The sequence below is a fragment of the Coenobita brevimanus genome, chromosome 44, assembly GCF_032717465.1.
Source record: "Coenobita brevimanus isolate Jiangsu-jjx chromosome 44, ASM3271746v2, whole genome shotgun sequence".
Classification (NCBI taxonomy): domain Eukaryota; kingdom Metazoa; phylum Arthropoda; class Malacostraca; order Decapoda; family Coenobitidae; genus Coenobita; species Coenobita brevimanus.
In genome coordinates, this window is record NC_136997.1 from 45,925,292 (window position 1) to 45,947,327 (window position 22,036).

The window sequence follows — 22,036 nt, forward strand, 5'->3', positions numbered from 1 at the left end:
TACCCCACAACGTTCCTTCACTTCTTCATTCGTCAACCTGTCCCTCCACGTCACTCCACATGCTCCTCTCAAGTAACTCATTTCCACTGCTCTCACTCTTGACTTGTTCCCCTCTTGCAAGGTCCACGCCTCGCTTCCATACGTCAGGGTAGGGATCACAATACCATCATGCAGTGACTTCTTAACTTCCATACTCACCTCCCTATTTCTCATCACTGCTTTCAGTGTACCAACAACCTTCCTTCCCTGCTGTACCCTTTCACGTACTTCATCCCCCAAAGTTCCATCCTTACTCATCACACTACCCAAGTACTTGAATGCACTCACATTCTATATATACCCTCTGATGGTCGGGGCAATTCTGTTTTTTGCATTCCAGATAAAACACCAGACAATTTCACTCAGCTGGGAGGTCTTGTAATGAAGGGGTTAATGAAGGCTATACTTAACACCTCCAAATAATAATAAAATTGTCATCGGATAATAATAATAAATTTGTCATCGGATGGGGTCGTATTCATTGTGGCGTATGCTTTGTACCACCTCTTCCTTAACTATGTATTTTGCATATTACACGTTAATATCGCTTACATCTTATCGTTATCGTTTAACATCGACGCAGTTTAAAACGAGCAATGTGCATAATATATCACAAAGAAGGAGGTGTACCGAAATGACGGGGCAAAATGTTACAGGGGAAGCTATTGTTTTGATACGGAACAGATGTTTTGATCCTTTAATGTGTTTGTTTTTGGCATTGGCTTCTGTCCTCCTTCGCCTAGGAGTGCCATGGTTTGGGTTGATTTATCGGCAAAAATCATGACAGCTAGGTCAATCGTAGGTAAACATTGGAGCAGAGACACACAAGGGAAATCAGGTCCATTTATTGTGGCATGGTATTGAACGGTATATTGCTGAAGCCTAAGGAAGGAAATAGGATGAGTATTTGTGTGGTTGGTGTCATTGGGAGTCATGGTGTGTGATCGAAAAAGTGAGGTGCATGGTTAATTATCAGTTGTGTGGCTGATAGATGGTGACACAAAGCTGTTTCACTTTCTCCAAGTACTGGTTACTAGCATAGTTCCTGAGTTTGGGTAAATTCATTCAGCCAGCTTTGGACCTGTTTTGCCACGTAAGTTATTTTCCCCAACTTTACCGGTAGGCATTTATAGCCCATGTATGTTTCAAAGGACAGCTTTTTATCTGATGGTACCGTGTCATTTCTACAAGTTCAGTATTGTACAAAGTTGTGGTTGCATGAATCCAAATATCTGTCTATTGCCAGACACCCAAATTCCGTCAGGGATTGTGATGTAAGAGTGAGCCTCCATGGTTAATAGACAAATTAACCCTTCATTCTGACTACGCTTGCCATCAACTGAACCAAAAGAGGTTAGAAATCTGTGTTAGGGTAAAGTAAATGCATTAGAATTGTAAATAATGGGATGCTTTTATTTCAGGTAAAGGTCATAGCCTACAGGTAGCTTAAAATGATCATGAAGCTGGACTTGACAATTGATGATACAAGTGAAGAAACATTAAAGAGTGGAGCTAAAAAAGTCATTCAACACCTGAAGCCGGATTGGAATCAGGATGAACTTCAGTTTAAGGTAATGCCAACAGTTGTGTAATTGTTAGTTAAGAAGATTCCGAGTTATTGGTTTGTTTTCATCTGATGGAACTGTGCCATTCTCAGAACTTTGATATTATTGCTATGGGTGTATCTATCTATCTATCTATTGCCAGATGCCTCAATTTATGTTATTGATTTTATTGGTGTTATTAATGCTATGGATTTATGATTGATGTTAGTGCTGTTGGTGTATTGATTGGTGTTATTAATGGTATGGATGTATGATTGATGTTATTGATGCTATTGATTTTTTAATACATTGGGTATCCTACCATATGTGATTCATGTTATTGATGCTGTTGATGTTCTTAATGCTGTGAGTATATTTCATTCATTCATTCATTCATTGCCAGACACCATGTATCCTAGACGGGGTGGCCAAGGGCTTTGAGTTAATTGTTTTACAGGGAGGGGCACTAATCCTCCACCAACCCCACTTGACACGTAGGGATGCCAACAGCATCTGGTGTTCCCAGGCGGTCACCCATCCAAGTACTAACCAGACCCAACGTTGCTTATATGATTGATGTTATTGATACTGTGGGTGTTTGACTGATGTTATTGATAATGTGAGTGTGCAACTGATGGTATTGAGGCCACGGATGTTGTTGATGCTATGGATGTACGATTGATGTTGTTCCTTCAGATATACACCTCTGGGATCACCAACAAGCTACTGGGTGTGTGGTGGCAAGATCGTAACTCTCAGCTCCTTGTTCGGGTGTACGGCAAGATGACGGACCTGTTTATTGACAGAGGTGCTGAGAAGACCAATTTTGAGGTGAGACAGAGAACAAAAAAAACTTCTGCAGTCATGCTTCAGTAAGTCAGTACCATCGATTTAAAAAGTATTGCGCATGGGGGATCTCATGATATCCTAAATGCTTGGTACAGCCTATGATATCCCAAGAATATTAATCTTTTCCATTGAATGTGCATAAAACAACAATCATTGAGCCTTTACAACTGTTGGCAATATTAAAACAGTACGGTACTGGTATGATTTACTGCCAATTTATATAAATTTATACCTGTACAAGATGAATAGAAATTTAATTTCCAGATCTTGTACAAGGTGGGCCTAAGTCCAAAGTTGTATGCAGTGTTTGAGAATGGCCTGTGTTACGGCTATATTGTTGGAGAGCCCACCAATGAAGAAGTGATCATCCAGGAGCCTGTATGGCAGTCAGTGGCAAGGGAGATGGCAACTTTTCATAGAACTGAGGTAATGCAGCTTTATGTTTTCTGATTACATGGGGTTTTGTGTGGTGAGGGAGGTGGCAGTTTTTTGTAGAATTAAGGTAATGCAACTTTTAACCTCTTGACTCCATAGGGCATCTCTCTGCAGAATATAATAATTACCTGTAGTGAATATGAATAAAATAACTGAGTTCAACCTCAAAAGTGAAAGACTTATGGAAACTTTTTTTTTCTAACTTTGGGTGCATTGGTTTTTCTCTTCTGATTCAAATAATTTGTATTTAGCTTTTATGAAAAATGAAAGAACCCATGGGTGAGAGCCTGCAATACTAGTCCTTTCCAAAGAAAATTGAACTAAAAGTCAAATCAGTTCAAACAGCAAATCAGTATTTTGTATTCATAAGAGTAGTGGTACTTTCACACAAACCAAAAATCTACACAGGTGTTCAGTAGTTTCACATTGAGCAATGCTGCTGTTAGTGTTTTCTTTCTAAGGCAGATGCCTGTAGTTGTGAATTATAGTTTCTTTCACATGTTAACCCGCCCCGTCCCGACGACGTATGGGTACGTCACCACGATTTGCAATTGCCAGTCCCGGCGACGTACCAGTACGTCGTGCAATTGCAATGTGCATAATTTCGACAATTTTCAAATTTCGCGCTTGATTTGCGGTACGTACCCTCGCCTGACCTTCCCCTACCTGCCACCAGGCGGGGACACTCGGCGACCCCGCGCGATCCGCGCTAGCCCGCCACTCGTCCACTCACCTGGTAGCCACGGTCCTGCTCAGACATGGCTAAGAGAGGTCTCTCAGAGAGTGAAATTCAAGTCGCCCTGGACACCTTTACCGGCGACAGTGATTCCCCACTGGATGACGAGGAGATGGACAAAGATTATGTGCAGCCAGAGGAGGAAGAAACCACCAGCAGTGACGAGGAAGTTCCGTCACCAAGGAAGCGGCAGTACGTGACTTACCGTGCTGCTAGAGAGGGGCAGGTATGTCATATCCCTATCCCCAGCGTGCCTTGGAAGCCGAATTCGAGGTCGAGGACGAGGACGAGGACGAGGACGGAGACGTGGGACGTGCTGCCACGTGGTATGGGCGGGAGGTGATTACGCATCGTGGCCCAGAGCGCACACCACGTCGTCTAAGCAGGTATGGGCCAAGCATTCTGTTTGGGGCGGTAGGAAGTGAAGTGGAGGGAGTGGGGAGTGAAATGGACATTCCTGGGATTAGGGAAAGTGAGAGTGAGGTGGGTGAGTCATTGCTCTCCCTACGCAGTGTGAGGCGGCAGAGTGGATCACGTGGGCCAGTGCGGGTGCGTTCCTTATCACGTGGGGTTGTGAGGGAGGGGGAAGGTGGGGAGGAACCACTCCAAAGCACGTCTTATGCTCCCCAATATCCCCTAACACGTGGTCGAGCAAGGTTGCGTGAGAGAGCACGTGGTGTGGTAATGGAGGGGGAAGGTGGGGAGGAACCACTCCCCAGCACGTCTTCTGCTCCCCAATATCAAACTATTTCATCCCCACAGCCCCCTAATGTTCCTCAAGGCCGTAAGGGTAAGGGAAAGGGAAAGGGTAAAGCCAGAGGGAAGAGGAGTGACAGTGGGGAAGCCCTCTGTACTCCTTCTCCCCAACCTCCCCAACCAGGATCTCCTCCCCACCCAGACGAAGGCGGTGATGGGGACGAGGGATTTGTGTCGTGGGATTGGGAGGATGGGAGTGATTTTTCTCCCCTCATTCACCCCTTCACTGAGCAGGGGCGATCTGGCTGCATTGCACCAGGTATTCACTGTAATTCAAGCAGGTTGGATTTTTTCCACCTGTTTTTCAGTGAGGCCTTCGTTGATCAGATCGTGCTTCAAACAAACCTGTTTGCAAGCGGCCAGCGGCTAGAAAGTGGAAGTTTGGGAACAAGGAGTAGGCATTCAATGATTTATGATTACCCTGTCTCCATTCCAGAAATGTTCTTATTTTTTGCCCTTGTCCTTTTTGATGGGATTAATAAGAAAAAATAGAATTCCTGCTTACTGGACTAGGGACCCTGTTATGTTTACCCCCATATTTGGTCAAGTGATGAGCCGTAATCGGTTTCAACAAATTCTAAGTCGCCTCCATTTTTATGATGCTAATGACCCTGCAAATGCAAACAACACGGACAAAATGAGGCGAATTAGGCTGGTCTTTGATCACCTCAGGCAAACCTTTCGATCCTCATTCTATCCCTATAGAGATCTCGTCATAGACGAGAGTCTCGTGTTGTGGAGAGAATATTTCATTCAGACAGTATATACCCAGCAAAAGGCACCGTTTTGGGTTCAAGATCTTTGTTATGTGTGACTGTAGGACTGGATACGTGCAAGACATAGTCTTGTACACCGGTGCACAGACAGACATAATAGAAGATCGAAGTATAGGACTTTCTGGAGCAGTGGTAAAGACGATGATACAAGACTACCTTCATCGTGGTCACGTTCTCTATCTCGACAACTGGTACACTAGCCCTCTTCTCGCTCGTTATCTTCACAGACATGAAACGGGAGTCTGTGGAACCGTAAAGGTGAACCGGCGTCACATGGTCAAGGTAGGGCGGAAACTTGCAAGGAGTGAGGTTGTCTTCTTCAAAGCAAACAACATCCTTGCAACAATGTGGAACCACAACAGAGAAGTAAGCCTCTTGTCCACGGTTCACCGCCCCTTGATGCACCGTACTGATTCTGTTGATTACCATAGCGAGAGCAGGCGTCGTGTTTGGAAACCTGAATGTGTCATGGACTATCATATAAACATGCGCCTCGTGGACCCGTCAGACTCCATGATATCGACGGTAGAGTGTGCCAGGACCACGATGAAGTGGTATAAGAAACTGTTCTTTCACTTGCTAGATATCACTGCTCTGAATTGCCACCACCTTCACGCCATGACCTCAGGAGTTCAGGAAACCTTTGAAGGGTTTGTGAGGCAGCTCACACGAGAAATCTTTGCAAAATATGCGGTTGAAAGGCCCCAACAGCGCCCCCGCACTGCCCCTATTACCCACACTCCCCAGAGAATATCCGCCCGCCATTTCCCCACTCCTATCCCGCCCCAGCCCAACAGACCTAGGCCCCAGCGCAGGTGTCACGTGTGCAGTCATTCCCAGGTGAGACTCACGACACAGAGGAAGGACACCCGCTATGAGTGCGTGCAGTGAGACGTGGGTCTGTGTATTCACCCATGTTTTAGTGAATACCACACGTTGCTGCAATTTTAGCATGGTGTGATTGCGAAAGGACGCAGAAATTATGATGTAAATGCGACAGACAGACGCTCTGTGAAAATATCAGTCATGTGGATCGCCAAATATTAGTATAAAGTGCCTACGGGTAGAACATAAGTGCAAACATTGGGTGTAAGTATATAAATCTGCCCTAAGTTGAAACTTACATAGAGAGGGTTGTTTGATGCGATATTCTGTCGCTCAGTGCAATAAATACGGCCCCTTATTATATATTTTCTATTATGTGACATTCTTACGGGTATAATATAAGTTCAAATTATTGTATATGATGATGTATTTCCTAAGTCAAATATTCATAGCGTGTCTATAAAGATAAGATTTCCTGACGCCTAGTCGAATGAATAAGGCACGTATTAGTCAAAATAAAAGTCAGCAAGTGATAAAGTGAATAATTAGTATATAAGTGTGTGAGTGAATTAGTATATAAGTGTGTGAGTATTATGTATGACGTAACATTCCTTGCGAGGGTATTTTCAGGCGATATTCTCACGCTCACTTGAATAAATAATGGCAGTAAGTATGTACAGTGCATTGGAGGGGTGTAAATGTGTGTAATGTAAGTGGGAAAATATAATTGGAGTGAATAAATAAAGTAGATGATGAAACACGAGTGTTTGAGATCGTGGTTGCTACGTGAATAGGCGCTAGCATATCGCTAAATGCCCTCGTAATGAATGAAAATAATTGAAAACCTTCACAGTGGTGGGGGAAAGGTTCTATGTAAATGGGAAAATAATTAGAAAGTGATAAAACAATTTGGTATGTTGAAATACGAGACATAGCGAGTGCGCTTACTAAGCTGATGTGCGCTAAACTTATGCTGCATGTCATCAAAATGAATGAAAACATCTGAAATCACTTACAAACAGTTGTAATTAGTAAATTGTCATTGAAACAGAAGTATACAAGTAGACTAATTGATCGGTAGACTCATAACAGAAAATTAGCAGATAGCATGATACGACTCGGACCTAACTCGCTATGCTCGCGCGATGGTACAATGCTTATTTTTCCTATATATGTGTCTGAAATACATTATATTGTTACTGTTATTGTTTATTTGTACAAATTCAATAAATGTAGAGGTGTTGTGTGTTGTTTGTCCCATTACTCCTTACCATAGAAAACGTTTACGCATATCCAGCCCATTACAGAATACGATACCTGCGGGGGGAAACCGCACCTGTATAGACCACTTATAGACTGCAGAGACCACTTTCTTCAAGATTTTCCATAGTTTCTCGACCTAAGCGGAAGTTTCATAAGAAAAAAAATTTTTCCAAAAAGGCTCGGGACTGGGGGATGTCATAGGTGCGGAAAGGCTCGGGACGTGACGGGTTAAACTTCACTCTTTATGAGGTATCAGTAATAATAGTAGGTATACCATACGGTGCACATTACCATAATGTGAGTGACTGGAGAATACTGTAATTTCAAGTGTTTTGTCCAGTATTTCAGAATATACAGATAGGAAAAAGTAAAGGTTCTCACATTTTTTTTTATCTCAGTAGAAGAGTTGATAGCTATTTTAAATGTAGAAAGCCCAGGAATTGCTATGCATGATGCTTTTTTCATTATAAGTACCATAAGGGATGTGTTCCAAATTATCACAGATGTTTTCCTATAATTGATTCTGAAATTGACAGACTTGGCAAGTCAGCATTGGAATCTTAGTAGGTAGTAATTTTTTTTTTTTTTTTTTCATAGTTTACAGTGGATTTACTGGCACCAAAGACATAAAATGGGGGGGTTCACCATCCACTTACTCAGTGTAGTGCTGCTGTCTGGTGCCTGCCCTTTCCTCTCTTCCTTCTATCCTTCCTTCCTCCTCTGTCTTTTTCTCTTCCATTCTTTCGTCTTCCTTCTTTGTATGGGTGGCTCTATACTGAGTGACAAGCCAAGTGGTTTCCTGTACACCAGGAGACCATTTACTATGGTGGGTGGTAACCATATAACCAGATTGTGACTCTTGGTGGTTCAGTGGGTAATTAAGGTGCTATAATTGAATTGAGCCGGTACAGGTTTATATCTAGTGGATAGTTAGGGTTTATTGCTCACATGATGCCACTCAGGGATGAGTGAGGCTGGTCACTCTCATCTTAAATGTCAGGATCAACTTGCCTAGCCCTGGGCTCCTGTGCTTCTCATCGGGGAACACTGGATTAGATTATGAATTATTGAATGAATGAAAAACATAATAAAAGGCTGCTTGTTATGAGGATCTGCTGTTGTTATATATTTATGTATGTACTGTACTGTATGTATTTGTTTATATATTTAATTTTATTATTTATTTATTTATTTATTTATTTATTTTTTGCTTTCTGAACTCTGCCTCACCCCATTTCAGGTGGGAAAGGAGATTTGGATGATGATGATGATGGTGATTTATTTGTTTATTTATTTATATAGCTATTTTTTCATTTATAAGGAAGTAATGATAACCACATTTCTCTGTTGCTTTTAGGTACAAGACAAAGGGCACATAATGCTGTTTCCAAAGCTGTCAAAGTTCCTAAGCCTGATACCAGAGACGTTTGCTCATTCTGAAAAGCAGAAAAGGTGAGTGTCTTATGTTATACTGTAGGCTTTCTGTTGATGTGGATGTGTGAAAAGCATTAGGAGAAATACTTGAGAGGTTTTTGGCCATGTGGAGAGAATGGAGAATGAGTGATCGACCAGGAGAGTGTATATGAGTGAGGTGGCGGGAGGGAGAGGACAGGGTAGAATAAGAATGAGATAGAGGGAGGGAGGGTGGGGAAGGGGGAGACTGAGGATGATTTGAGGGGATCAGGTGGAGAGTTATGTGAGTAAGAGGAGTGTGAGTTGAAGAGAAGGCAGCCTGATGGTGGAGGACAGAATGATGTGGAAGCATTTCATTTGTCGCCACCCCTTCCAGGGTTAAGGCATCTGTCAATAGATAGTCAGTACTCTTGGGTTATAAATGGATAGGCATTCTTTGCTCTTGAATGTGAAAAGAATCAAGGTATAAAAGTTGATGAGGCTAGGGAATTGGCAGGGGATTGATTTGATTTGATGAATTATGTACAGAGGATCACATGACTTTAGACAGTTTGTTTTCATATGTTGGAATTGGGTTTCTCTCATAAGTAGAATAATAAGTTGTGGTTGCATGAACATTGAACTTTCATAATAAGGTAAGGATGTGTCTCCTTGGTTACTAGTCAGATCCAACCTCCAGTCTGATGACACTTGGCCTTTAACTGAGCTGAAAGGGGTTAGGGACCTTTGTCTGACAATATCAAACTGACCGTAGGGTTTGGCACCCCCTTCTCTGGCTGGGTAGTTGATGGAGTGTCTCTGTCTGGCAGGTGTATGTGAAACACATTTGTAAAGAAAAATACCAAAAACTTTTGTGCAGAAGATTAGACCTGTGGGTAGAGCTAGAATTCTGGTAACTTGATTGTTGAATAAATAACTGTGTGGCCCATTTCACTGGGTGTCCTGCTGCTTAGCTGTTTGTTTTTGTCTGATGAAACTAGACCACTCTCACAACTTGAATACTATGTTGTGGTTTTGTGAAATTTAGTGAACCTTAGTTATCAGGTTGGAATGAGTTTCCTTGGTATTAGACATATTAGTCCTCCTGTCTGACATCTCTTAGCCATCGTCTAAAATGAGAAGTGGGCAGATGAAAACAAAATGACAAAACCCACATTCTCTTAATCAAGAGAATGGAAGAATATAAATTAACTAAACCCACATTCCCTTTATTAACAGGGTGGAAGAATGTGGATTTACAAAGAAGTGGATATCTAGAGAAATCGACACTCTGAAGGCAGCATTGACAGAGCTAAATTGCCCAATCGTATTCTGCCACAATGACATCCTCCTGGGTAACGTCATTTGGAACACCACTACTAAATCTTCCCGGTTCATCGACTATGAGTATGCTGCCCCAAACTATCAGCCTTTCGATATTGCCAACCACTTTAATGAGTTTGCAGGTGAGGTTTCCCAGAGCATTACCGCCTTCAGTTTGGAAACACTGTTGGGAAGTAATAAATTGGTTTGACACTTTGTTTAGCTTATGGCCCATAGAAGATATTAACTGTACTGTGGCCTGTGTCGGTTTGGGGATTCCTTATGAAGAAGGATGGTGCAATTTAGTTTGACTGATTGATTGATGAATTGATTTATTTCACTTTCAGGTGTGGATGAAGTGGACAAGGAAGCATGACATCATTTGATTTGACTGATTGGCTGATTTATTTCACTTTCAGGATCTGATTTGACTGATTTATTTATTTCGCTTTCAGGTGTGGATGAAGTTGACTATAGCCGGTTCCCCAATAAGGCCTTCCAACTCAAGTGGCTGAGGGTGTACCTGAGCCAGCTCCAAGACCAAGCTGAGTGCGAGGTGTCCGAGGATGAGGTTGAGAGGTGGTACGTATGGGTCAACAAATTCACCCTGGCGTCCCACCTCTTCTGGGGCTCCTGGGCCATGGTGCAGGCACGATACTCAGAAATTGACTTTGACTTTCTTGGGTATGTTTGGGCTTAGGTATTATTCTTATTAGTACAATACAAATTCAGAAATCTGAAAAACATGGGTTCAGAGGCCATCTGAATCTTGGGATATTTTCATAAGTAGAATCATAATACTGATTATGAGAAAATCAGGTACCATCCACTCACTCGATGTAGTGCTGCTCTCGGGTGCCTGCCCATTCCTCTTTTCCTTCCTTGTTTCCATCCTCCCTCTTCTCTCATTCGTTCCTTCATTCTTTCATCTTCCTTCTGCTTGTGGGTGACTCTGCACTGAGTGACAAGCCAAATGGTTTCCTGTACACCAGGAAACCATTTACCATGCTGGATGGCAACCATATAACCAAATTATGGTACCTGGTGGTTTACTTGGCAGGTAAGGTGCTTCAGTTGGATTGAGCCAGTGCAGGTTATATCCAAGGGATGGTTGGGGTTTATTGCTCGTGTAATTCCGCTCAGGGATGAATGAGGCTGGTCACTCTCATCTTAAATGTCAGGACCAACTTGCCTAGCCCCGGGCTTCTATGCCCCACATGGGGCAACACTGGATTAGACGATGAATAATGAATGAATGTTATACTTGTCATCAATAAACATTGTTTTCAAATGTATGTTGATTGTGTGAGGAAAGATAATATCAACACCCTAGTGTGTGAAAAGGTAGTTAAGAAAATGGAGGTTTTTGGAAATTGTATGTTTGGTTTGGGGAGGTTGTACATTGGTAGTACCAGCACCCCCAGGCCTATATGAATGTGAAACTAGAGAAATGCAGGCTGAAGTTGTCCATCCTGCTGCCTGAAGTGTATGATTTGAGAATAACCCCACTATTTCTCATGGACCTAAATCCTTATGTTATACATCCATTTGGAGCACCTTGACTCACAGGACCACAAGACATGCATTTAATGATTGCATGGTTTCTCATATATGTTTTGCTTGTGAGGGGAAGCCAGGATTCCAAAGGCTAGAGTGATGTGTGAATGATTGTATGGTCTATTTCTCTGGTCATGTTGTTTGATAGTGTTACTTTTGCTCTTTCCATGTTTCTGGAGTCCAGCCTTAATGATGATGGTTCCAAATCTTGCTTCACCCAGTCATTAGATGGGAATTAAGGCTAAGGTACTGATTATTAGTATTGTTAATAATGCACAGTTTTTTTACAGGTATGGCATTATCCGGCTCAAGGAGTATTCTAGAAGAAAAGAGGAAGTTTTAAGCTTAACAGTCAAGAAGTGAAACAGTATGTGTTAATCCTCAATGAACTTATTTCCTTTTGACTTTAACTTGGTCTAAAATTACCATATCTCCATCTTGAATGGTAATTAGTAAAAATGGGTTAATATTAGAATATGGTGCTAATTATGAAAAATGGTATATAAAAGGATGTTGAGTCTGAGAAGTGAAAGAGAGGAAGATTTTGATGAACTGTGCACTTGTAAAATTACTATCTCTCCATCTTGAATGCTGAGCTGTAACAGTAGATTATCACTGAAATATGATGCTAGTCATGAAGTGCTATGGAAAGGGTGTATTACTGTAGCTTTGTCTTATTTTGCCATTTGTAACAATTCATGAAGAAGTGTTTGGAAATGATATAGATCCATAGTAGGTTTTATTTTACCATTGTGTTGTAACAGTGTGTTAAAACTTGAAAGGATGTAGAACAGTTGAACTGTAATACAGTAATCACTCGAATATCCGGAGTAATAGAGCCATCGGTAGGTTCGGTTATTGGTTTCGTCCTGATATTGGGCCGCAGCGTATGGACTTGTACTTATGGACCCTAACTCAGAGAAACACCTATACAACTCCCTCTGGACATGCATAGCACCTATTTAACACCCAAATCACACCAGTAAGGCACATAAATGACTGAAATAAATGCAAAAGAAACATAAAATGAGGGTTTAGAAGAATGTTCATACATAAATAAACATTCTGGTACTTATGGACCCTAACCTAGCCTAACTGAAAAACACATTCCTACTGCACATGCATGAGGTAAGTATAGTATGGAAAAAAGTACAGTATGAAACATTCTGGTAAGTATAGTATGGAAAAAAGTACAGTATGAAACATTCTGGCTACTTACAGCAAGTCCCTGGCCACCTCGATGAATAACCGCCTCCTCTCGGACTCTGACAGTAAGAACGATTTCCTGAAGCACTTGCAGTACACTCTTCCTGAAGTCTTGCACTGAACTTAGTCAATAACACACAGAAGTCCGTTCTCTTCACAGTGTTCACTTTAGTCCAAATAATGTTCCATTTTAATTTAGTGTTGCACATTAACTTTTCCCAAGTTTTTTTTATTTTCCAAAGCCAAAACAAAGAAGGTTAGTTACATTAAATTTCTTTTCTACTGAGTCTTTTCTCTCACCTTGAAAACCTTAACACAACACACCGTTTTTTTCACTGCACAACACTCAAAATTCCCGTGTGGGCTAGTGGAGAAGTTCTTGCTGTTTATTCACTGTCAGAGTCCGAGAGTATCACTGGCAGGCGACCAAGGAGTGCATCGCTGGGTCGTGGTGATGGCGTACCGACTGCAGAAGACTCTGAGGAAAGCCGCAAACTCACGTCGAGCGGTGACTCCACTGTAGCTGATGTGCTGGGCTGTGGCTTGGAGCATGAGGGCCTGTCTTGGGGAGGCAACGGAGTGGAGCCAGGGCTTGGCACAGCGGGGGTCACGGGCCTGAAAAAACTGTCAATCGTTGACTGACGCAAGGACCGACGATTCTGGCGATTGATGATGCGCTGCCTGAAAGCACGCACTTCCTCCACGAGTCCCAAGGGCCCCATCTCCCTGTCGCAGTCCAGGTGTTCCAGGTAGTCTAGGACGAACTCTAGATGTTCCCGGAGTGTGCTCAGCTTGGAGATGGCTGGAGTAGTGTCCTGCTGAGAGGAGTCCGCATCATCGTCGCCGTCGTCGTCGGAATCTTCAAGTTCGGGACTGACACCAGCAACCGAAGACGCGATCTCGATATCAGACAACGTCTGATACCCAGGATCGTCCTCGTCGTCGTCCAACCACTCACGTACATCGTCCACATCAACAACATCGCCGTGCGTACGTAGCCGTGCATGGAAGTCATCCACGTCAAAGCCCAGAAAATTGTACTCCACATCTGTTCTGAGAAGCAGACAAGACCAACCATTTTCAAGAGTTTTCACAGGGACTTCCTTCCATGCACTAGCTCAGTTGTACAGCGCAGACTTGATGTTGTAGCGGCGAAGGTTTTCCAAAGTCTGCTTGCCTCGAGTGTCACGCCCTTCCCTGCGCTCGTCCTCGTCCTCGAGAACAACCATCACCTCGTCCAGGAACTTCCGACGGTACAGGCGCTTTGTTGCCACGATCACAACTTGGTCCATGGGTTGAATGAGAGCAGTCGTATTAGGTGGCAGAAACATGCGCCTAATACGGCCATTCTCAGCAACCAAGTCCTTGTCGCACGGGTGGGCAGGTGCATTGTCGAGCAGGAGAGCCTTTACCTGGTCGCGAGGGATTCCCAGTGTCTTCGTCTGGTACTGGATGACCTCCTTGACGAAGTGACGGTGAAACTTGTCTTTGAAATCACAGCTGTGAACCATGCTTTCAAAGAATGGTACCATACGACAGGAAGGACATCCATCACCCCACGAAGGCACCGAAGCTGCTTTGCACGGCCAACAACAACGGGCTTAAGCCGGTGCATGCCGTTAGCACTGGCACAACACAAAGCAGATATCCGTTCCTTAGAAAGCTTGCGGCCAGGTACACGCTTCTCCGTCTCCTCGGCTAGAGTGTTCGTTGGCAGCGAGCGATAGAATAGGCCAGTTTCGTCTGCGTTATAGACTTGACCGAGAGTGAGGCCCTCCCTGTCGATCAAGCCTTTCACCTTGTGCCGAAACTCGTCAACTCCATCCTCGTTAGCGTCCAATGCTTCGCCATGTGCTTTACGGTTAGTAAGGCCATGTCGCAACTTGAAGGCGAAGAGCCAACCCTCGGATGCCTTGAAGTCTAGGGCATCGTGAAGCCTTGCAAACTTCTCAGCAGCAGCCTTCAGCTCCGTTCCACGTACCATCACACCAGCTGCACGTTGCTGTTGGTACCAAATCAACGTGGATCGGTCGATTTCTGCAAACTTGGGGGTAAACATAACCTTCCTTCCCACGTTGCATTTGCTTCTCGACGAGAAGTCAGCCGTGTACTGCATGAGTTTGTCTCGGGAACGTTTGATATCGAACAAAGTCGACCGGGCCAGGTTATGCTCACGGAGAATGCGTGAAGAAGACCAACCCGCATGAACTTTCTCCAATATCTCCCTCTTCTTTTCCAGAGTCAACACCACTCTCTTCCTTTTCTCAGGTGGCGGGGCCATCATCACACACACTAAGAGTAGGGCCGAGAGCAGCAGGAGGCCTTGCAGCAAGTACGGCACCACCACAAAAGCAAGCACGTGGGCAGCCATTGCGAAGAGCGTAGGTCCAGTCGCGGTGAGAGACAGGCGGGAAGTGGGGAGGATGCAGCGGCGCTCTATCGGACGTCGGAGGAATGACGAACCAAAACAATGCTCTCCCGCGGTGCGCGCGGCAAGTTCAAATTACGGACGGCAAAATTTGATTTTTTTTTTTATTTTTTGGGGTTTTCGGACCATTTTGGGAATGTTGGATCCCAGGACGATAAGGTCCGGGTAGTGGGGATGTTCGGTTATTGGGCGTCCGGATATTAGAGTGATTACTGTATTGCCATTTTCTGTCACTGAATTACATGAAATAAGCTGCAAAAGGACAAAAATCTGGGCCAAGGTAAAGTAAAAGATGTATAACTTACTAAGCCTTTTTTTTTTTTTTTTTTTTTTTTATGTTGGGATTGCAGTCTTTTATTATAAATTAAAAATTTTATTTTTTATGTCTACAGTATTTTATATGATAAAGGGTTAATAAGGGTATGTGTGTGTGTGTGTGAGGAAAACCTTGACTAAACTCTTTTTACTCTAGCTTGGCCAAAGTTGCCATCTTTCTATATTGAATTGCAAGTTAAATTAAGATATTAACAAAAGAATCTGATGTTGTCACGAAGTGCTGTGGAAAATATGTAGAGCAGTAGTATTGTCTTATTCTGCCATTGAGGTCATGAAAGAAGCTGTAAAAAGATGGCAAATTTGGGACAAGTTAAGGTGTAAAGAGTACTGGTGTTTTTTAAATTATACTGTGGGTGACTCTGCACTGAGTGACAAGCCAAATGGTTTCCTGTATACCAGGAAACCATTTACTGCGCTGGGTGGTAACCATATAACCAAATTTTGGCGCCTGGTGGTTTAGTGGGTAATTATTGCGCTCCAATCGGATTGAGCTGGTGAAGGTTTATAAAGGGGTGGTTGGGGTTGATTGCTCATGTAATGCCACTCAGGGTTGAGTGAGGCTGGTCACTCTCATCTTAAATGTTGGGACCAATTGCCTAGCCCCAGGCTTCTACGCTCCTCATGGGGCAATGTAGGATTGGATGATAGATAGAAATGAATTATGAATTTGTGGCAATTCATTTTTGTTAGGGAATGGATTTGTTGTTGGCTTTTAGAATAATGATATTGCTGATGATGATGACATTGCTAATAATAATGATGATGATAGTTGTGGTGGGAGTGTTGGTGGTGGTGGTGGTGGTGGTGGTGGTAATGATGATGAAACTAGAGTCTTTTGCCAGTCACTTACCCTTACTAGTTTTTTATTCCAGTTACTCTTCCTTACCAGTCACTTACTTACCCCAGGCACTTACTACAGTTATTTAATCCAGTTACTTATTCCAGTCACTTAATCTCTTGCTCACTCCACTTACTTAATCACAGCCACTTTATTCACTTATACCATTTACCCAAACCAGTCATTTATTCCAGTCACCTACACCAGTCACTTTCTCTAGTCACTTACTCCATCACTACACAGCAGGTGTGGATGTGACTGGTGACTATGATAACTCTCCAGCTAGACAGTATTATTGGATTTAGAACAAGTCAAAAGCAGTTCAGTATTATTACACCACAAAGGCTATGTTTTTACCTTTAAATTATTATTGGTAAATGTGTTTAGAAGAATTTGAAAAATAATACTGTATTCTTGTACCATTAATGATGTATTCTTCAGATAATATAGGCAAGTGAATCCATGAGAGTTATCATTTGTTGGGAAGTGATATGTAGGCTGCTTGTGCTACTTATGGGAGTTATGCAATAATGATGAAACATCATTATTGGCAGCTTGGTTTAGAACAAGTAAAAAAGCAGTGCATTTTTATTGTACTCCTAAGGATATATTCTTAAAATGATATTAAAGTATGTTAATTGGTGAGTTTTATTTCATTTGTTAGGAATAGATTTGTTGGCCGTGGGAAGGAACCATGACTAGCCCTGGTGAGGTACTGTCATCCACAAAGGGGTTTCAGATCCCCACTTGGTGTATGTACTGAATTGTACATGTAGGATAACCCGACTGAAGCAGTTGCTTATCTGTGGTGGATGGATTTGCCCAGCCAAACAAACAGGATAAGCAACAACAACAACAGTGAGTGTTGTGAATTGAGGGTGAACAAGTATTATTGGTAGTTGGGTTTAGAACAAGTTAAAAACAATAATTTCATACTTTTGTAAGCCCTTGCTATCTTTTTAGATTTTTTCTGTCAATTCCACTGTGAATTAAAGACAAATTGGTGATTAAAATTCCATTGCTACCTCTGAAGCTGACTTCCAGTTTCCCCTAATTAACAATAACAGTTGTATGGAAAAAGTTACTCTTTTCATTTTAACCTAACCTAAAACTTCCATCAAACCTCCTTGAATGCTGTGTCGTGGCAACAGATTAACACTAGGACATGGTGCTAGTCAGAAGTGCTGTGGAAAGGATGTGGAGACACAGTATTGTTCTGTTCTGCCACTAAATCACATTAAATAAGCTGTAACACAATGAGAATCTTGGCCAGTTTAGGTGAAAAGTGTGTAGAAATGATGACTGACCATATTTGTATAAGAAAGATTACTGTGACTGTGGGTAGGAAGAGTACATTTTGTGGCATCTGTCATACTTAAAAACTTTGTGAGATGTACATTTTATTTTAACTTAGGTGAGGGCGCACACCATCCACTAATTCAATGTCGTGCTGCTCTCGGGACTGCTCTTTCCTCTCTTCCTTCCATCTTTCCATCCTTCCTCTTCTGTCTTTCTTTCCTTCATTCTTTCCTCTTCCTTCTGTCTATGGGTGACTCTGCACTGAGTAACATGCCAAATGGTTTCCTGTATGCCATGAAACCATTTACTGTGCCGGGTGGTAACCCTATAGCCAAAGTATGGTTCATGGTGATTTAGTGGGTAAATTAAGGCACTTCAGGTGGACTGAGCCTGGCAGGTTTATATCCAAGGGGTGGTTGGGGTTTATTGCTCACATAATGCCACCCAGGGATGAGTGAGGCTGGTCAGTCTCATCAGTCTCATCTTAAATGTCAGGTCCAACTTGCCTAGCCCCGGGCTGTTATGCATCTCATGGGGGAACACAGGATTGGATGATAGATGGATGGATGAGTAATATGCAAAATAAATCACTAAAGAAGAGGTGACAGAAAGCTTCCTGAGCTAGAGAAAATCATCTGGAGGTAGGAAAACTAAGCTACATAAAGACATTTGAGTGAAAAGGTTAAATACTTAAGGGTGATAGGTATTTGTTTTGTATGGGAGTGGTGGGCTGTACAATTTACACTTGAACCTGGCCTAAAATTGCCGTATTTATATCTTGAATTTTCAGTTGTAATAAGAGAGTAGTACATAGAGAAGTGTTATGGAAAAGATGTAGAACTTTAGCATTGTCTTATTCAGCTCATGTGCAATGTAGAATAAACTGTAAAAGGACGAAAGTTGGGGCTAAGTTAAGGTGAAAGAACTGTTGTAATGTAAACACTGTATGGTTCTGTTTATTTTTGTAGGTAATATTAACCCTTAGAGGATGCAAAATCATTGTAGCTGCCTCATTAGTGTGGAGACATCATTTTTACTTAATCCATGCAGTCTGCTTTTGTGTTTATTTTGCACAGGGAGAATTTCTGAGTTGGAGGGATTAGATATAGCCTTCATTTACCACATTGGTACATTCATGTTGTGGCACTGATATATTTAGTTGGTTTGGCTGCCTGACTTTACAAACATCCCTCAACCCCCTCCGAGCTCCTTTGAAAGGAGGATGGTAGGTTGCTGGAGGAGGGCAACTTTAACCTGCAGTCGACCAGATTCATGTTTCAGATTACCCTGGGACCACAACAACAGCTAACCCTCCTAGCACTGAATGCCACTCCTAAGATGAATAAAATTGCCTAGTGACAGAGGGAATAATTTGGTAGTTGTGATTATTGCTTCCTTAAAGGGTTTGCATAATGCCTGCTTGCTATGTTGTTGTTTGGTGATAGGGAAAGATTATTTTTATATTATTAATGTTATTATAATGCTGTTTTAAAATAGACTACTGTAAATAATTTGTAATATTTAGATATAGTCAGGCCTCAACATTCACTTGGATTTAGTACTGGGAATGGTGTGTAAATGGCAAACTCATACACAGACGTTGCCATTGAGCCAGAGAAGTCTAATTTTATTCTTGCGTTATCCTGATGATTTTATTTAGCCGAGGGTAGTCTTTACTAGCTGAAGAGGTTAGAGATAACCTTAATAAACCCTCTTAATACAATGAGCCCCTACTTTAAGTTCAATAAAATAAGAGCAAGAATTAGAAAAAGAGAAGTCAGAGACTGTCTTTTGCTACTGCTTAGGCCATTGCTGTTCTGAATTTTTTGCCTGCATCTCTCCTTCAGTGAGCATACAGCACCATCAAGCTATAGTCTTGTCCCCTTGCCTCTTTGTAATCAAACTTTTTAATGCAAGAACTGACCTGTGCTCTGTCATCTATAGAACTTGTTAACTCAGGACTTATCTACCTCATTTTGTAATTTCCTGTGGTCCCTGGTCTTTTAAATGCAGTGTGTCCAGAGATATTTACGAACACAAGATTTAGGCATCCTTTTTGTTCACCTTGCTTTAGAAGGAACATGTAGGCTCTTAGCTTTGGGTTCATGTTTTTCCCTAAGAAAAACAGAAATGCTTACATGCACTATGCATCTCTTAGACACTTTACAAGCACTTTTTATGTTTTAGAGATCACAGATCACTCTGTGAACACTCCATTATATATCAGCACACACATTTTCACTATATGTTTCTTTCAGAAACTTCTACCACTTTGCTTAGAAGTAACTTTATGTCAACTTTGTACACTTCATGCCAAGATGCACAGTGCATTGGCAGTGTTTACATACAAATGTATTGGCATATATTCAAAACATTTTTGCTTGCTTCACCAGATATTCATATAAAAATAAAATGATGCCATGTTTCATCTTAAGCAATCCTCAAATTGAGGTTCGCCATAGTACAGCAATGTTTTCTATGGAGTGGGAGCTAAATCAGTAGGATATCTGCAGGCTTTGAAACCCACACATTATGACAAGCAGTTGAAGACATGTTTTCTTTTGAGTTCAGTTAAGTGTAAAACACAAAACTATATAATCATTTGACTAAAGACTGTGAAAAAATGTAAAAGAATTTTAAGGTTAGATCACTTTTTTGAAACCCCCAAGTTCATAGGAAGGGTTCTTAGGTCATGGCTAGCCAAGAAGTGATGTCACAGCTCAGTACAGCCTGTAGAATGAAAACAAAATGCGGTACTGTTTTATGTTGAAAATAGCCACTTTTGGTAATTTTTGAGCATATAGACTTTAAATACATTTTCAGTAATGTATCTTAAAATGTACCTGAAGACATTGCAAGTATTGTATCGCCAGAACCAGTTAATTACTTCCCAACAGTTTCAATCCTGCTGAGGCAGGGAACAGTTCAAGGATTTGAATTTCATAAAAAAATCAGACTTTACTAATCTACCAGAAGGCCCGCCGACATGTCGTAAAAATACCCCCGCTAATACCAATACACCAGTCCTGTATGAGACAGCCCTAGCATGTATTCAGCATGGACGGTGGGTGTTAGCGCTGAAGTGGTGACATGTAGAGGCGTGTGGTACGTAGGAGGACTACTGGGCCGTGAAAGCAGGCTGTGAAGCCTATGCCCAGAGTCGGTCACATAAAAAAAAAAAAAAAAAAAAAAAAAAAAAAAAAAAGGTAACTACCGGGAGAAGGAACTCAAGTTGTGCAGTATGATTTTTAATGGGGGAGGGTCTCAGCATGGACTCTGACTTTACTTGCTGCTGAGTTTCCATACTAAGAGTGATTATTTTGCGATTCATTACCCAAGCTTGTAGCCATATTTTATTCTCATGATAGTTCCTCTCAAGGTCAGTAATAACTTTCCCCTCGAAAATTAATAAGAATATTTCCGATTGTGTTTATTATGGAGCTTTTGATATTATTGTGAATGTACTCTAAGCCCTTGACCACCCCGTTTGGGATACATGGCGTCTGGCAATGAATGAATGAATGAATGTGAATGTTGTAATCTTTAACACTACATGAATGCTGATACAGTGTCTGATTATGTGTTCTTGGTGCATTAACTCCTCATTATAAGTCAGTCATTTAACATTTTTTGCAGTTTAGTCCTCATGTGTATTACATAAAAATTACCCATAAAGCTCCGTTGTTACTCAGAAAGCTGTTATAGCAGTTGTTTCGAGGAAGTTGTGACATTTTGTAAGATTTCGATGACTTGTAATATGACTGTCTGTAATTTGTAAGTGGGACAAAGATACTAGTGTTGAGTTGAGGCCTGATTACATTTCTTTGGTACTGTATATACAAGATCAGTACATGCAGCTGTGTATAAAAGATCTTTTACTTAATCCCTTTGGTACAGTGACATCTTTTCCTGTTTATTTGTCATTATATCCAGTTGTTTTATTCAGCTTAGGAGAGACTTTTTGAACTGGAGGGGATTAGATATACCCTACATCAACCTCTTCACTGCAAGCACACTTTCCTAAGCTGAATACAGTCCTCTGAAATTAATAGGAATAAACTAGAAACACATACCAGGATATTGAAGAGGGTAAGGCAGCACTTACCAAGAAAATACAGTAAGGAGAAGAATATGGTTAAGCTCTGTGAACATTGTCTACTTAGCAAATTTTGGACAGTAAAACTTTCTTACTGAAGAGTTGTTTTTATTGTGCACCTGTAACCAACATATATTTTATGACTAGTTTTTCTACCACTGCCCTCATCATTATCATCATCATGATTACTGTCATCATCATCATCATCATCATCATCATCACCTTCATCTTCATTATCATTATAATACAATTATCAAACATATTTTTCAGAAAAGAAGTCTTAGAAAGGAAAGATTTCCAAGTACCCTGGATTAGTTTGGCCAAATGGAGAGAATGGA

At 41.7% G+C, this 22,036-nt stretch overlaps 1 protein-coding gene across 1 annotated transcript; it reads left to right on the forward strand.

The window, feature by feature from the left end:
• The first annotated feature begins 1,490 nt into the window (after nucleotides 1–1,490).
• LOC145398179 (ethanolamine kinase 1-like) lies at nucleotides 1,491–11,858 on the forward strand. The gene is made up of 7 exons (XM_080271129.1): nucleotides 1,491–1,610; nucleotides 2,280–2,414; nucleotides 2,697–2,858; nucleotides 8,581–8,675; nucleotides 9,855–10,081; nucleotides 10,394–10,622; nucleotides 11,786–11,858. Exons 1-7 carry the CDS (start codon nucleotides 1,491–1,493, stop codon nucleotides 11,856–11,858), a joined length of 1,041 nt encoding a protein of 346 aa, XP_080127255.1.
• The last annotated feature ends 10,178 nt before the right edge of the window (nucleotides 11,859–22,036 follow it).

What these genes read in the sequence shown, in the direction of transcription:
- LOC145398179 (XM_080271129.1), top strand. Translation starts at nt 1,491, where the DNA reads ATGATCATGAAGCTGGACTTGACAATTGATGATACAAGTGAAGAAACA. An exon ending in CTGAGAAGACCAATTTTGAG is followed by an intron (nt 2,415 to 2,696) that starts GTGAGACAGAGA and finishes TTTAATTTCCAG; the next exon opens with ATCTTGTACAAGGTGGGCCT. An exon ending in ATTGACTTTGACTTTCTTGG is followed by an intron (nt 10,623 to 11,785) that starts GTATGTTTGGGC and finishes GTTTTTTTACAG; the next exon opens with GTATGGCATTATCCGGCTCA.